This window comes from Alligator mississippiensis, chromosome 5 (assembly GCF_030867095.1).
Source record: "Alligator mississippiensis isolate rAllMis1 chromosome 5, rAllMis1, whole genome shotgun sequence".
NCBI classification, from domain to species: Eukaryota; Metazoa; Chordata; order Crocodylia; family Alligatoridae; genus Alligator; species Alligator mississippiensis.
This window is the reverse complement of record NC_081828.1, coordinates 202,072,052-202,089,455: the sequence shown is the minus strand read 5'-3', so window position 1 is coordinate 202,089,455 and position 17,404 is coordinate 202,072,052. Positions and strand designations below refer to the sequence as shown.

The 17,404-nt window shown below is 42.2% G+C and overlaps 1 protein-coding gene across 1 annotated transcript in view; it reads right to left on the bottom strand.

Moving 5' to 3' along the window:
• PTPRN2 (protein tyrosine phosphatase receptor type N2) overlaps positions 1 to 17,404 on the bottom strand; it is a 1,024,661-nt gene that overhangs the window by 614,367 nt on the left and 392,890 nt on the right. The window contains exons 4-5 of the mRNA XM_019498778.2: positions 11,107 to 11,224; positions 5,615 to 5,777 (exon numbers count right to left, since the gene is read on the bottom strand). Of these exons, the coding sequence (XP_019354323.2) occupies positions 5,615 to 5,777; positions 11,107 to 11,224 (281 nt within the window). The remainder of the gene's footprint in view (positions 1 to 5,614; positions 5,778 to 11,106; positions 11,225 to 17,404) is intronic.

Below are 17,404 nucleotides of genomic sequence, written 5' to 3'. Positions count from 1 at the left end.
CGGGGGTGATGAGGAACAATGGTCATAAGCCAATGGAGAATAGGTTTAGGTTAGAGATCAGAAGGCAATATTTTACAGTTAGGGTGGCCAAAATCTGGAACCAGCTTCCCAGGGAAGTGGTCCTCACCCCTACCTTGGGCAAATTCAAGAGGAGGTTGGACGATCACCTGTCTGGGGTCTTCTGAACCCAACATTCATCCCTGCCTGTGGCAGAGGGTCAGGCGAGATGATCTGTTCAGGTCCCTCCTGACCCTAGCTACTATGAAACTATGAAACTAGGTCCAGACACACCCCAGGGTACTGAGGGAATTGGCAGAGGTCATTGCAGGACACCTGGCACAGCTTTATGAGCACTCATGGTGCTCTGGCCACATGCCAGAGCACTCGAAAAGGGCTAATGTGGTCCCCATTTTCAAAACAGGGAGGAAGGAGGACCCAGGAAGCTATAAGCCCATTAGTCTTACCTCGGTCCTGGGGAAGTTCTTTGAGAAAATTATCCAGGACCACATTTGCAAGGGACAAGCAGGGGAGATTATGCTTAGGGACAACCAACATAGGTTCATTAGGGACAGGTCCTGTCCGACCAACCTGGTTGCCTTCTACGACAAGATCACAAAATTCTTAGACACAGGTGTCACAGTGGATGTACTCTTTCTGGACTTTAGGAAGGCCTTCGACGCTGTCTCTCGCCCCATTCTCATTAAAAAATTAGGCGACTGTAGTGTCAATGCGTACACAGTCAGATAGGTCAAAATTGGCTGGAGGGCTGCACCCAGAGAGTGGTGGTGGATGGGTCATTTTCGACCTGGAGGGACATGGGCAGTGGGGTCCCCCAGGGCTCGGTCCTTGGGCCCGCACTATTTAACATCTTCATCAGTGACTTGGACAAGGGGGTGAAAAGCACCTTGTTCACATTTACGGATGACACTAAGATGTGTCATCCGTAAATGTGTGGGGAGAGGTGGACACACTAGAAAGGAGGGACAGGCTACAACTAGATCTGAACAGGTTACAGGGGTGGGCAGATGAGAACAGGATGGGATTCAATACTGACAAGTGCAAGGTACTGCACCAAGACAGAAAGAACCAGCAGCATACCTATAGGCTGGGGAACACCCTTTTGTCAAAACAGTGACAGAAAAGGATCTTGGAGTCATTATTGATTCCAAGATGAACATGGGACGCTAATGCGAGGATGCGGTCAGTAAGGCTAACCGCACCTTGTCATGCATCCGCAGATGCATCACAAGCAGGTCCAAGGAGGTGATCCTCCCCCTCTATGCAACATTGGTCAGGCCACAGTTGGAGTACTACATCCAGTTCTGGGCACCGCACTTCAGGAGGAATCTGAACAGCATTGAGAGGGTCCAAAGGAGGGCCAGTCACATGGTCAGGGGCCAGCAGGGCAGGCCCTACAAGGAGAGGCTATGAGACCTGAACCTGTTCAGCTTCCATAAGAGAAGGCTGAGAGGGGACCTGGTGGTCATCTATAAACTGGCCAAGGGGGACCAGCAAGCAATGGTAGAGTCCCTGTTCCCCTGAGCACTACCAGGAATAACTAGGAATAACAGCCACAAATTGACTGAGAGTAGGTTCAGGCTAGACATCAGGAAGCGCTACTTCACAGTCAGGGCGGCTAGGATCTGGAATCAACTTCCAAGGGAAGTGGTGCTCGCTCCTACCCTGGGGGTCTTCAAAAGGAGGCTAGATAATCACCTAGCCGGGGTCATTTGACTGCAAAATTCTTTCCTGCCCATGGCAGGGGGTCGGACTTGATGATCTGCTCAGGTCCCTTCTGACCCTACCAACTATGAAACTATGAAAGGTAGTGGGACAGTCAAACTGGTGCATGCAACAGAGTCAAAAAAGGTTTTTCTAATGGAAGGTAAATTGCAGAGTAAATTTATTCTGTCACATGATTGAATTCCAAATGTAGTTATTACAACTAGTTGTTGCTGTTGGGTGTAAGGTGACCCTCAAAGTGACCATGCAAAGGACAGAGGGCCTGACTATCCTGTTTTGTTATCTGTACATTTTATAATGATAAGTAGTTGGGTTGCAACTCGATGAAACTGCAAATTTGTCACTTTATATAATATAAACACATAATGGGTACACAAAATACTTTACTCCCAATTAGAGCAAATTACTGCACAGTAAGCATCACCATCTACATGTGCAGATGCTTATTGCACAGTAATTTGCTCTAATTGAGAGTAAATTCGCTACCTGTAAATACTAGTAGCAAATTGAATTGTGATTACTTATTGCACTGTATAAGTTGGGTAAATGGCCAACCAGGAGCAAATGCGCTCCCGGTCAGCCAGGCAGCAGGGGGCAGGAGATCTCTCCCTGCCCCCAGAAGCTGCCTGCTGCTGGGGTGGGCTCCATGACCAAAAACCAGGGATGGACAATGTTCCCCTGCCCAAGCAGCAGGGAGCTCCCAGCCCCTGCTCTGCAATCGTGATTGCGGAGCAGAGTCTGGGAGATTCTTATGCTGCTGCCCAGCTCCAGTATAATGGAGTGGGGGCTGGGAGGTTCTTATCGCACAGCGGAGCAGGGGCTGGGAGCTCCCTGCTGCTCAGGCAGGGGGACATTGTCCCTGCCTGAGCTAGAGTGGTGGAGCCCACCCTGGCAGCAGGCAGTTCCTGAGGGCAGGAAACAGTCTTCCAGCCCAGAAGACAGCTGTCTCCTGGCCCTGTGCTCCCTTCCAGCTCCTGGGCTAGCACCTAGGGGGAGCCTAGGGCGCCCCCTAGAAGCTGCAGGGGGCCATTGCAGGCCCTGCAGTAGTAGGAGCAGACTGGTGCCATGAGCAGCAAATCTGCTCCCACTTCCCAGCACATGTAGAAGCCTGCCTGGGGTGCATTTACTCTAGCATAAATTACTTTAGACATTAATGATGCGTGCCCCAGTAGCTGGGGGGGCACAGCGGCAGCAGGAGCGTGGCAGCAGTAAGCGGAGGAGCTCCTGCAGTCGCTGCCAGCACTGTCAGCAGCCGGGGAGAACAGGGTGGTGAGCTCCAACCAAGGGTTGGCGACCACCTGCTGCTGCCACCAGTGGGGGGAATCGTGGACCACCCGCAGATGCTGTCAGCGCTGTTGGCAGTGGGATGGCGAGCAGTGACCACCTACAGGCACTGCCATCAGTGTTGGTGGCATCTTTATGTAGGGAGTGCACCACCATGCTCAGGGGGTGAACGTGCACTTGTGTGCACCCCCTACGCATTGCCCTGACTGTAGAGTAAACCCACACCAGAGCATTTGCACATGGACACACTGTATGTAAAACATAGAAGGAAAATTACAGGACACCTTTTTTTTTTATTAGCCTCCTATTATAAACCCATACTTCAATTCCCAAGTCAAAACTTAGGCGACTAATTTTAGGTACTCATTTTTTTCAATCTTGCCCACAGTTCTCTCAGGACACCATTATGGACATTCAGCCACTACTATATCTTCAACCAGCTGTTCACATCCATTAGAGCAATTTTATAGTTTCTTGTTTGACCTAATTGTAGCCCTTGTTTTATAACACTAAATGCTATTCCTACAAGCTTCACCCTCCATCCCCTCAAGTCCCAGCAGCTTGTGGGGAGATGTGGTAGCAAAATAAACAGGAGTAAGATGACAAAGGAAAATAAATGAACTTGGGTTTTAGCAAGAATCTCAGAAGAGGACGGTTTATTAGGAGGAGAGAGAAAAGGTAGGAGGTGAAGGGTAGCAACATTAAGTGAGAGCAGAATTTGTGCCTCTGGTGCTCCTGTGTTTTAAATGAGGACAGTCAAAAGGTGCCAGGAACACAGGTGGGAGGCAATGAAATAATTTAATGTTTGCTCAGAAGGTATCCATATTTGGGAAAAAATAGTAAGAAATCACAAAGTTTCTGTCACAATGTGCAATTAAATTGGACAAACCCTACACCTGTTCCAGGTGGCATGACAGCATTAAATGCTGTTCTTAAAGTTACTTTCCTTTCCAAGGTAACATTTCATACCAGCTGTCTAGAGGCTTCTCGAACAGCCTAACTTGTGCTTTGTGCATTTAATAACGCAGTGATCCAGGGTATAAATATGGAAGGCTCCACTTGATTCTCTGCAAAGACCGGCAATTGCCTTTGAATTTGAAAGGGGAGAAAAGGTGGGTAGGACAGTGTAAAAAGCAATACTCATTAGCTTCTGAGACTCTCCCCCAACCTTTTGTTTGATTTCTATTTTATAGCACAGGTGACGTGGTCTGACTCGCTAGCCGTTGTTTTCAAATGTTCCTCGGTGGAAAGAATCCTACAATTTGTTTCTATACATGCTTCATTTCCAGATTTGCTGCTCTTTATCCCACTCCCCCAGGCTTCTCAGTCCCTATCGCCATGGCAACGCTCGGTGGTGGTGGTGGGTGGTGTCATCACGGCAGGCTTCCCCACAGAAGAGCTCAGCCAGATGGATTATTTATGAACTTGCATGTCAGTACCAGACCCACAGAAATACTTTTTTTGACAAATTTTTACTTCCCTAAAGGACAACACTTCAAAAAAATAATAACCTTATTCCGTGCCTTCGGACTCAAAAAACCAAAATCCAAAAAGGCCGAGGTACGGCACCACAGGGAGCAAGCCATTCATTAGTTCCTAAAGCTACCTTTCTGCTGCTTGAAATCATCTCTTACCCTTGAGAAGCACCTGTTGTTGTATTCCATAAATTGTGAATTACTGCTTCTGATTCCAGTCTATATCATTTGGGATTTTTTTTAATTATTATTATTATTTCTAGCTAGAATATATTTCAGACCCATTACAGTTAAACAAAGAATCAGGCACAACCTGTAAAATTGTTGGGATTCTGCTAGTGCAGATGGTCTCATTAGACTGGTGTACAAAACACAAAAAATATTTGTCAGTGTGGTATAAATACTCAGTGGATCACCAGTGAAGTCTCTTTTCCATATGGAAATTGCTCTGACACTCAGAAATCCAGCTCAGGCGTAGCTGCAGCCTAAGCAGCATGCAAGCAGTCGATACATTAACACGTTACATGTTGCCAGCACATTTCAAAGAAGATGAATAACTCCCAGTTTCTTCCAACTAGACTGTTGCTTTTGGACTTGATGGACCTTTGGGAGTACAGGACATAAGGAGAGAAGGATCATTAAGTGCAAGCCCTTGCTATTGCAGACAAGCGTAGCACATGATCCTAGTCATAAACATAACTAGTCCATCGTAGATCCAGTTGGATTTCTTTTGGAAGAGATGGACAGACACAATTCTACGAAAAAGAAATAGGTGGGCATATATCTTTTGAGTTCAGGTAAATGCACAACCCTTTCTGCGTAAAATATTTTACAATGCATTTCAATGGAAGTACGTGCATGTGGAGGGGCGGGTGGTTCAGATGCTGTAACAACAGAGCATAACAGAAGCATATCCTTAATCAGCTCATTCCTTTTCTGGAGGCTGCTTTTATACAGTAGCCTCTTTGTCTTAAACAACAGTTGGCTGGCACGGTAGAAGGGGAGATTAAGAAATGGAGTGAAGTCAGAAGAGAAGAGAAGAGAAGAGAAGAGAAGAGAAGAGAAGAGAAGAGAAGAGAAGAGAAATAATTTTTTTTAAATGTAGAAAGCACCTTAACAGAAGCCTTGTCATTCTTCATCCTCGGGTATAAATTTGGAGCGGTAGACTGGGTGAGAATACCTAGGTATGTAAGATATCGCTGAAGAGACTTGGCCAAGTTCACATCCTTTCCCAGCTCGTAATTCCTTTCATTATCAGCAATCTGCTTTGAAAGCCTGCACATCGAAATCAAAAAAAAGAATGTTACCAACATAAAATGATACACACTGTACTCAGCAAAAATAAGGAATAATATTTTCCATCTGAATCTACAGTAGTTCATGCTATGCAAATGCTCTTAAAAAACCCTAAAAAATTTAACACAATGCTAGAAGACGTAGGTTATTTTTATAGCTCTAGGAGAAAAGTAAAAGCAAAAGTCCACTTGTAAATTAATAAAACAATGTGCTATACTAATCATCCAGGAACAAATCAATTAATAATCAATCAGGGTAAAATTATGTTTAGAGGAAAAAAGAGTATTTGTAAATATTAAAGAGGCAGCATTAGACTGCGCCCTAAACAGATGGGACTTCAATGGAACTTCGAAGAAATTACTAAACTATCATCAAAATCCATTTCCTTTGAGCCTGGAGGACTTGCATACTGCCCTACAGAATGCAAAGAAGCTGTTAGCTAAGAACACTGAGCAGTCAAACAGCTTATCATTGACCAAGGCGCAGACTCCAGGAAAGTGAAGAAAAGAGGTCACAGGCTTGAACACGAGTCCTCCAGTCTCATGACATTCTTATAAATGTAAGCGAGATTCATTCGTAAATGGGATTTGCAGATTACTTTTACACACATTTTGTATATACATTTTTAATAGATTATATTTAGCTCAAGTCAGAGTTTAGCCTGAGCCAGTACTCGGTGATCTGGTGTTTGTCTAAAGCTGCTCTCGTTCTGCAGATTCTTTTTTGAGCAAAAAATGAAAGGAAGTTTCTAACTGTTGTGGCTGCAGAGAAAATGACAAAGAGTAGCTGCTGTGGGAGTGTCTGTGCAAGCCTGCAGAGAGCCTTCAACAATAGTTCTGAGATGTTAACACCTACACTCATCTATCTCTGCAAGATATTTGAGTCCCGGTGATGATAATTTAAGTGTCAACATTGTTAACTACTCCATTCCTCATTCCTTCATTCCTCACCTCTCCAAAGAAAGGAGGAGGAGGGTCACAGCTCTGCATATTTTACTATGAGTGACATCTAATTTGGAAGCTACATCACATTTGGATGTCACCACTCCTCCACCCCCTCCTCCCCAACCAAGGACTCAAGCTGAAGGAGCCCAATGGGGCTCAAACAGAATGCAAGATTTTACTTTAAATATCAGCAGTCTGCTGTGGCTAGTGCTCTTCTCTGCATTCACAAGGGGACCGCTTAGAGAGCAGAGTTATACTGAAAGTTGTCTTCTAAAATCTGACCCCACATTTGATTTATTTACAAGTTTGTATCTGAATTAAGTGTTCCCTCTTGTAATCAGACAAGGTTCCTTGGGTGAATCTGATATCTTTTATTAGACCAACCCAAATAGCCTTGTACAGGGCATGTAGAGTCACATGCTGCTCCTTTCAGCCAGCATACAGGATAGAGAAGTGAGGAGGACCAGTTGGTGTCCAGTAAGGTATCAGATTCACCCAAGGAACCTTGTCTGCCTATGTCCTTAGACCAACACAGTTACAACCTACATGTCCTCTTTTAATCTCCATTATAACAGTGTAACTTTGGCGTTACTGTACAGAAGTTATAGGATATTAGGCTGGAGGAAGTCATGTCAGAATCATGTCCCCATGACTTCCCTCACTATGCCTCAACAACGGGTTGTTTTGGGTAGCAATCCTCCCTGGGCATTGCATTGTCCGGGAAACAGGGAAACGATCCAGAGTGAATGCAGCAGCACAGACTGAGTCAACTGGCAAGGGATAAGATGGTAGGAGATGCAGCAGAGAATTGGCAGCCCAAGAGGAGTGCCAAGGGTTCCACATACTTCACATGCTTTGTACCTTCCTTATTTTGGGCTGCACCTTAGTCTTCAGCTTAAAGTAGAGAACCATGAAAGACTGCATAAATTCTGGCAAGCTGTCTTCAAATCATTGCCAATACTATCTGCAGTACTGTGAGCTGCAGCTGTGCCAAACAGCACCCTCTATACCTGGGGGTTCTTTGGAAGACAGTGTTATGGTCGCACACACAGGTCCTGTCCAGAAGGAAGACTCCCCAGGCCTTATACAGGGCATGTAGAGTCACATGCTGCTCCTTTCAGCCAGCATACAGGATAGAGAAGTGAGGAGGACCAGTTGGTGTCCAGTAAGATGCAGACCTATAGTTACTTCTGCATAGAGAATTATAGGATCCTTGCACTAATTTATTGAAATTCTTGTTTGATTTCTATGCTATTTGCATCCATGTACATAATTCTGGTACATCAATATTCTCTTCCACTGTTCCAGAATTTGATAGACTGCAAGACCAGGTCAGACTATTTGAAGCAAACTAAAACTCCCCTTTTCCTTCCTGATCTATTTAGTTTGAAAATCAACCTCATATGCTGTGCCAGCTTTGAAGTCTATAGGTCAGTATTCATTCTGCTTCAGCAGAGACCAAAAAATCCAAAAAGCTCTCATCCCAGAAGGAACTACAAACTCAAGTGTTCCTTCCTCACACATCAGTTAATTTGCAATATCACATTTCTCCTTTCTTCATTTTTTTTAAAGAAGAAAGGGAATCAAAATTGAGGTGCAAGACCAAATTCTACCTTCAGACATCCCAGTGAAGTCAGTGGGAATCGTGTACATATATGAAGGCAGAACTTAAGTTTGTGTTTTTCAAGCTCCTATTTATGGCAGCTATATTGTCACTTACTTTGATAGTGAAACAAGGGAGTTATCACTTCGACTTTTCTACCTGATCAAGAGATGATAATCATCCCAAATTACATTAAAATTTAGTACTAACTATATTTTGAGATTTTTTTCTTTATCTTTCCATGTAAAATGAACAATTAAAAACTGCATTGCAATGTTTTAAATGAAGAGTTCTTTTTTATTTTTTTTATTTTTATTTTTTTTAAGTATCTGACAAATACTTCTAGGAAATTTAAATACCTTTGCAGTTTATTTAACTTCCTTACTGTTAACCTAGTTAACACAAAGTAAAATGCCTTCTAAATGAACTGTGATTAGCACAGTATTAAAATATCTTTTTTAAAGCTCACAAAGGCATTCAGGAGAAACAGAAAAAACATGAAGGGAAAAGTAGTTTGCAAGTAGAGTTAGGGACCTGTTGTACATTTATTTTGCTATATAGTTAGCGTCCAATTTATTTTAAAACAAGGAAATTGAATGCAAATAACTACTGAACATAAAGCATAAAGTTAATGTTATATGTAGTAATGCAAATTTTTAGATAATTAATACATTGTTCTTACATAAAGATAACAATGTATGTTTCCTAGAAAAATTAGGACTTAAAATGTTATTGACTGCTGGTATTCAAAATCCAAACCACTGCACTGCAGAAACATAGTGCTCTTCAATAGATGCTGTGCAACTAATAGATGCTGTGATTTGTAAGCTAAAGAGATCCTCCCTTTTTAAAAACAGCAGAAACCTTAATGATAGTTTTATTAAATAAATAATATTACTCTCTACTTTCTAAATTGAAGTTTGTAGGAAACTTCTATGGTTCTGCTTAATTGCACCAATAAACGGAACTGTCACTTATTCCTTCTAACCAAAATGATTTTTTCCTTTATCTTAGATCCTTTTTCCAACAGTGTTTTTTCTCAGATTTAATAGGGACCCACGAAATATCATGTACACACCAGTCATCTCCAACAGAAGGAACTTTCATCTTGCAACATTTCCCTGTTTGCTTGTTATTTTTGTGCACATGAAATTCCATGTTCTCTGCTCCTCCAGACAACAGATGCATTAATTTAACTTAAGTCAATTTACCTTACAAGTGTCTGAGTCTACTTTCTTCCTAAAAGGGAAACTGTGGGGATTAATGACTCATTAAAGGACTTTACATTGTTTTATTACATGCCACCTATAATAAATCATTCTGTGATGCCATATTGCCACCTTTGATCATTTAATTTATTATATAGATAGATAGATAGATAGATAGATAGATAGATAGATAGATAGATAGATATAGCTATATAATGGCTAGGGCTGCTGTGGGGACACAGACCCCAGAGCCCTTTCCCTGGGGTGGCTGCCAGGAGAGAGACCTCAGACTCCTTCCCCCTCAGTGCCGCCCTCCTCCTGCCCCTCCTTCCCCCCACCCAGGTTGTAGAGTGCCATAGGGCCAGGACCACTGTTAGCATAGAAACCTCCTTCCCCAAATCCAGGCTTTGCGTGGAGCCAGGATCAGAGGATGTCACTGACTCAGGTCAGTGACAGCTGGGGGCACAGGGCTAGATCAGCTCTCGGGAAGAGCAAACGAGCTGTGCTCAAGGCTAGAGTGCAGCTCTGCGCAATGCCACCTGAGATGGCGGCAGTCACGCTCTAAGTTAACCCCCGATGAGATCTGGCACAGGCATTCAACAAAGCACTCTAACAGAAAGCACTTTAGGTACACATCCATCAATTAGAGCAGGATTCACCATTTTGAAGTTCTTTATGTGCCATGAATGTCTGTTCTGTTAGAGCTGTAAAGACCCTTCTGCATGCTTAAAGTTCATTAAATGTAACATCTGTACCTAGCCATACAGACTAACTGTACTGTAACGCATGTACTCTTTCAAGCCTACATTTTTATTTTCTAAGAGAACAATCTACCAGAGACATAATTGTTATCCACACTATATAGAAGTTCTTACTCAGTTGCACAGTGGACCGAGGTGAAGATGAATGTATAGCCCAAAATCCTGCGTGTGATGGCTAAAAATTTTGGAGCATCATAACACTGGAAGATTTCCAGAGAGACATATCATCTTAGCCCAGTAATTCCTGGAATTTTATACCTTAAAAACTACATCATTGTATGTAGAACAGATAAACTATTTTAGGCCCTTTTTAGGTCTTTTTGTTTTTTGGGGTTTTGTTTTGTTTTTTTTACAGTCTTTATGTATTTTTAACTATTCTACTCCCAAACCCTGTCCATTAGTGCTCACTGGGGATCTCTACACTGTGTCCCCTGCCATGGGTACAGGAACAGGTACAGAACCTAGCACTTCAGTAGATGCCTTTTAAGTATGGTGGAGCATGGTGGTGAAAGTATCTAAAATCCATGCAAGTAGCAAAAATGCCTGATTAAGTGGCTACACTTAGACTCATAAAATGCTGCAATTTGACTCATAAAATGATTTAGGTCACGGTGTCTGTAGTTCTCAGTTATTCCAACTCCTGCTTCTAACAATATTTTAATCACTATTGTGTCACTGATTTCTGCTCAGTCTATGTATGATATGTTGAGTATTGTGCATAGGAATTTGATTGTGGGGACATTCCATCATCTTCAGACATCGTTATAGCCCATAACACCGCCGAAGACTTACCTTGGTATGTCGGACCCCTCGGATGAGAAGACATCAGGATGCCAGTTGTGGATTTTATGAATACTTGAGAGTTCCTGGGCAATAACATGTTGCGTGTAATCATCTTGCCAGGTAAAACCTGATAAGTAAGGACAAGAAAACAAAGCAAATGAAGAGAACTAACTAACCAACCAATTTTAGCAGTTAAGCTTGACAAAGATCTCTTACATAAAAAACAATTATGTAAACAGAAGTTTTGCTTGCAGAAGTTTTGCTTGATCTCTGAGTAATTCAGGGGCTGAACTGCAGGTCCTCTTCTCCTGCAAACAGTTTTATTAATCAGACTTTTCTAAATACTCACCCTGTTAGAAGTGCTCTCCTCTTGGAAAACAGTGGGTGTTCTGATGGAGGAAGAGATTACACCCAAGGCTTTTAGCGTCTCTAGTGGTATGGTGCTACAAACCAATTCTGGTATATGATAAAATGTTATTATGGTTAGTTATTGAAAAAGTTATATCTGGCTCAACCATGTGGAAGATGGACTTCTCTAACTCATTAGTGATATCTGACAAGAAGTTATTTTACTCAGGCAATTTGTTCATTTCTGGCCACCTCTCAATAAATGCAGCATACTGCCCTTTCCCCCACTTACCTCTTCGGGGAAAGCCAAGCATGTACAATGTTAAGGGGACAGGTAAAAGTGGAAGCAATTATTGTGGGGTTTAATGTACCACATCTGTGGGGCCAATTTATGTTATCTTTATACTCAGATGCTGTGACAAAGAGCTTTATAACAAGGGTGAAGTATAGCTATAAAATCAAATTCCATCTGATTATGCATTAATTACACACACTGCTGATCTCATAGTAATTATGCTTGGAATAATGATATAACCCCAGAATAATTGTTATCCAATTTGTAGATTTTTAGATGTTAGGGTAACACTTTAGTTTATTGGACAACCCCATACAATTATCTGTTATTATCTAATAACTAAATATCACATAATTGCCGAGACATTCTGTTTCAATGGCTTGCACAATAAAACATTGCCAAAACACTTTAAATAAAGACATATATAGTTTATACGTGACCCTGTCATCAGGTCCTGTTACTACTGCCAAGAATATGATATATTGTAAGGAAAGGTGCTCAACCTCCAGCATGCTGTGTCATTTGGCCCTCAGGTCTCCCTCAGGTTTGGAAATTTGACAGCAGGATAACAGTGGCAGCATTAATTGTTACTCCCCCTGTTGCCACATTTCCAGACTGATGGGGAGCCCTGTGGGCTGGATAACATGGCCCTCAGTGCTAGATCACGCTAGCACAGGGACAGGTTGGCATGCATAACCAGATCCGGCACTTGGTTTCAAGCTGGCATGAGGGACCAGATCCACGCACATGAGGCTGAATCCAGGTGAACAGGGCCGATGTGCTGAATCTCCCCTGCAGGTTGGCCCCATAACATTGATCCAGCCCGCAGGCCCAAATAGATTAAGGACTATTGTTGTAAGGAACAGCCTAATATTTTCTCTAAATGTTCTCTAGTAATTTTAGCCTGAACATGTACAGGAGAAAGTGGTGATCAGTAGCTAGGTAATCAGGGCTAGGTGATCAGGGCTGTGCGAAACTTTGGTAGCCGATTTGATTTGGAGGAGATTCGGCCCAATTCAGGGACCATATCTCCAAATCCAAATCAAATCGGGAGACCAACTAAAAGTTCCGAATCAATTTGAAGCATCCAAATCAATTTGGAAAAAGATTCAGACAAGATTTGGTGATTCGACTATAGACTAAACAGGCAGCTGACACAGCTGCCTCCAGCTGGTAAGTCTGTTGGGGTTGGGGGAGGGGGGAAGGAAGGGGCATGGGGGAGGGAGGGATTGGGGCATGGGGGAGGGAGGGATTAGGGCTGGGGCTGGGACAAGCTGCTCAGCCAGGGTGGGGAGTGCAGGATTTAGGGAGCGGAACGGGGGGGCGTGGGATGCAGGTGCAGTAGCACTGGGAGAGGGGGCTATGTCCTGCTGCTGCTTGCCCAGCCGGGGTGGGGTGGGGGCCGGGATGCATGCATGGCTCACTCCAGGTGGAAGTGGACAAGCGCCAGTAGAGCACAGCCCCTGCTCCCAGCACTGCTGAACCCGCTTCTCTGTGCTGGCTGACAAGCAGTGGCAGCATCTGCCCTCCCACTCTGGCTGGCAAGTGGCAGCAGCACAGTGTCCCCAAAGCAGTGCCAAGCCTTTCAGATCTGATTCGGCTGAATTGAATCCGGACAGTGATTCGAATCTTCAAATTGAATCACTGTCCTCTGAATTGGTGAAATCTGAATCCGAAGAGAATATTTGCCACTTCGCACAGACCTAGTAGCTAGTTGGATTGGGAAGCAGGATTTCTGAGAACAATAGTTACTTACCTATTTTACATAAGTATTGTATGGCTTAAGCTTTGTAAAGTTCTTTGGGATCTTCAGATAAGCTGATATACAGCCCCAGGTCAGCAAGACATTAAGCACATGGAATTACTGAGATTTTAGACCAGGACTCCCTTAGAAACTTTTGCTAAGATAGCCATGTCAGTTGGAACATTTTTGATAGGCTTCTGCACTGTCTACAGTAGCACTTTTGCCACAGCTAGAACATTGAGTGTGCTTGCCTGTACAGCCCATTACCCTTGCTGTACTGGTATAAAATATACCAGCAAAAGTACTTTTTTATTGGTAAAAGCCATGTTTAACATGTTTGTTAAGAAACAGGAATGTTTTCTTGTAAATTGGTATTGCATAATAAAATCCAGTCATGTCCTTAGGCATATGCTTACATCCCCTTGATAAATACAGGACCTATGCATTTACAAAGCCAAAAGAAAATGACAGGCATTGGTATAAGTTTTTAAAAAATATTCTTTTTCAATTAAAGCTGGAAATGTTATTCCATTAATGGAAAACAGAATGAACTGCTTGGACACAACAGGTATGCTTATGAAGGCTTTAGCAAACAAAACTATTTGGCATATAATGGATCTACTCTGCTTCCTCTCTTCCTTTCTCAGAAGAAATGCTACACAATTTTACTGCAGAAATACTTCAGTGAGAAACCTCTTTGATGTTTATGGCTACTCGATATGATTTAGACCACTCAGGGGTGAGGAACCTCCAGTGCTTTCTGAAATCTGCTTCATCCTTTTCAAATGCAAATCTCACCTTTCCCAAACATACACTGTAAGCGGCTGGATTCAAAACATTTATAAATCTCTAAATCTAAGGCTACTCAGAGAATTTATTTTTAGCTGAATATATAAAGAATGAGTCACTGTGGATACACACTTACTGCTACCTGGTGTTATTAGCAATATTTTAGGAATAATGTTATTTATTTGTTCAAGCTTATTCCACTGTTGCTTAGAACAGTTTTTACAAAACTGCTTTAAAAAAAAAAAAAAGCTAGGACAAAAATCAGGAATAAGTGACTCAATAACTCAGGACAATGAATGAATATCAATGCCACTAACGTGCCTGAAAAACCAACCCTTTGAGAATGCTTTTGGACATTTTAACCAGTGCTTCCAAAAGAATTAAAATCCACCCTTCAGTCCTTATCCTATGGAAGAAGCTACACTGCTGTTTAAGGGACTACTCACATAAATAAATACTTCTGGCATAAGCAAGGATGGTAGGATCAGGCTTTTAGCAGTAATTTGAGACTCTGGAGAGTCCCAAAACATCCTCCCTCCTAGATGGATGCATACCCGCGCATGCGCACACGTACACATGCGCACAATTCGTTCTCTTAAAAGTTCTGCTGGAAACAAAGCACAGGAGAATTCCTCTGCAGTCCTAGCACGGAATATGAAACGTGACTCTATAAATCTTCAGCTATTTATAGCCACAGACAAACATGAAAACAGGTACTAGCCACATCAACAAGTCTACATGTACCAAAATCCTTGTCAAAAAGTGGCCTCATTAGATGAGCAATGCTACAGAACAAAAATAAAATATTGTAATCTTCCTTCTTGGTGATCATTACAATTACTTCTATTATGGAATCAAGGATAATTTTCTTTCTTGTACTTTACATTGCATTAGTCTTTTCTCCCAATCCATTTCAAAATATTACAAGGATAAAATATTAAAGGATATGAAAGAATACATGCAAGATATTAAAAGAAAACAGAAGCAAGAAAGAGGGACATCTCATACGGATGTTAAGGAAAACATGGGAATAGTCTTTGCTACAGTCTCTACACTTATTACTAACTTTGATTTGCATACTGCCCAACATGGCAGCGAGGAACCTAAATTTTCCATGATTCAGGAAAATCTTCATTCCTTATCCATTAGTCTGAATTGCTATTTATTGATGCAATTGTTTCAGGAACTGCAAGGTGTCTTAAGCTAACCTTCTGCCATTCGTGTTCTAACATTGTTTCAGTTTAAAAAAAATAATCCTCTCCCCCACACACTGAGCTCAATAAAATAACACACACAAGAACTGTAAAACCAAGCTGACAGCTGCAATCAAAATTAAGTTTGAGAAGCAGCTTATGACGCTGTATGGCAATTTCCTGTCCCCTTTGTCTCTGCTACCACACCTAGTGCCTGCTCCTGGCTCACAACCCAATTATAACAATTTAACTCCACTGGTTGAGCAGGATCACAGTTGTGCTGTTGTACACAAATTACTTCCATGTCACTAAAGTGGAACTGTACTCTGGGACACCCACCTACTGATTAACTGTCCCCCTGCTGGAGCTGTGTCTAGGCTACGTATTTTCCAACTGTGATTTCCCACAGATAGACAATGCCAAAGCCCACACTACTCATCTTGGACTCTAGTGAGAGAAGGATTCTGGTTCATGGTTAATTGCTGCACAAAAATAAGCTATAGGATAAGATTGCTTTCGATTAATATTGTGAAGGAAGGAACTTTGAATGAGAAGCCAAACGTATGTTGCTCTCTTTTCATGTGGAGGATAAATACATATTTACTCTCCCTAGGCAAGGCAGTACAAGGATTACTTCTAATATTTTTTTAATTGAAATTGCTTAATCTGCATTTATGTGAAAATAAAGGTCAAGGCACAGCCACAAAAGGCATGATATTCATGCCTCCAGCCTAAACTACCCAGAGGTAATAGCATTACTCCAGATTCACACTGAGCTCATAATATGAACCTTCCTGTATCTTTCACAAGGGATCTTATGCAATATTTTCTTTCTCGTGCAAAGTTAAACATAAATTATTAGAGTTGTTATGTATACTACTAAAAAGGACAATGATTGTGTGAACACAGACTCTGCCCCAAAAGCTATGCAATCATTTTAATTTATTTATTTATTTATTTATTTTTTAGGTAAAATGAAATGGAAGGCAATCCATGCTATGCAGTGAAGTAATTAGAGTTACAGGAGATACACCCAAGGGAATTTAGAGGTATCCTAATATTTGCTATGCAGTTGCATTTTTCCCTCCATTATTTTGCTTTTGCATCCAAACAAATTACACAGAAATATATATATCACAATTAATAGCATCCTTATTTTTCTTGCGTTTTGTTCTTTGCCCTTATTTTAGTAAAACCACATCCTAAACTGATGTAAATTGGTCTAGTTTCATTGACTTCAATGAACTGTACTAACTTAACACCAGCTGAGGGTCAGGGCCAATCACTCCATCCCTGAGGTTAATCTGTATGCAGTGTTCACATTTTGGAAATTTGATTCCTGACTGCTCAAAACACTGGACGATTCCCCATCTGTTCCAGTCCCACCCATTCAGGTTTGTAAAATATGTTTATTTCTTAGAATAACCTTCCGTTTGTGTTGCCCTGCTATTGCAGGGGTGGTCAACCTGCCACACACCTGCTACAAGTGGCACAGGCAGCCTTTGTTTGTGGCACACAGCAGACTGGGGAGGGAGCAGTGAACAAAGTGACAGGCAGCAAGGGGAGCAGAAAATGGAGTAACAGATCAAGCAAATAGAACAAGGTAAGGAGCAGAAAGTGGAGCAGCAGATTGGACATGGGAAAGGGATCCGAGTGGCACTCAGGGAGGAGGGGCAGGGCTTACTTTATGGCCTGCCTGCCAATAAGGTTGGCTTCCACTATACTAAGGAAAACTATAAGCTGTAAACTTGCACAAGACAACTTAGTGTAAATCAGCATAGCTCAACCTAAGTCAATGGAAACATGCCAAGTCCTACCAACTGATGATTTGGCCCTTTGAATCAGCCTGCTTGTACTATTGTCTGTCTTTTTAACACTGTGGGAGAAACTCTCAAAGCTCTCAGAGTAAGTTAGATGAACCTGACTGGTGTCTGACAG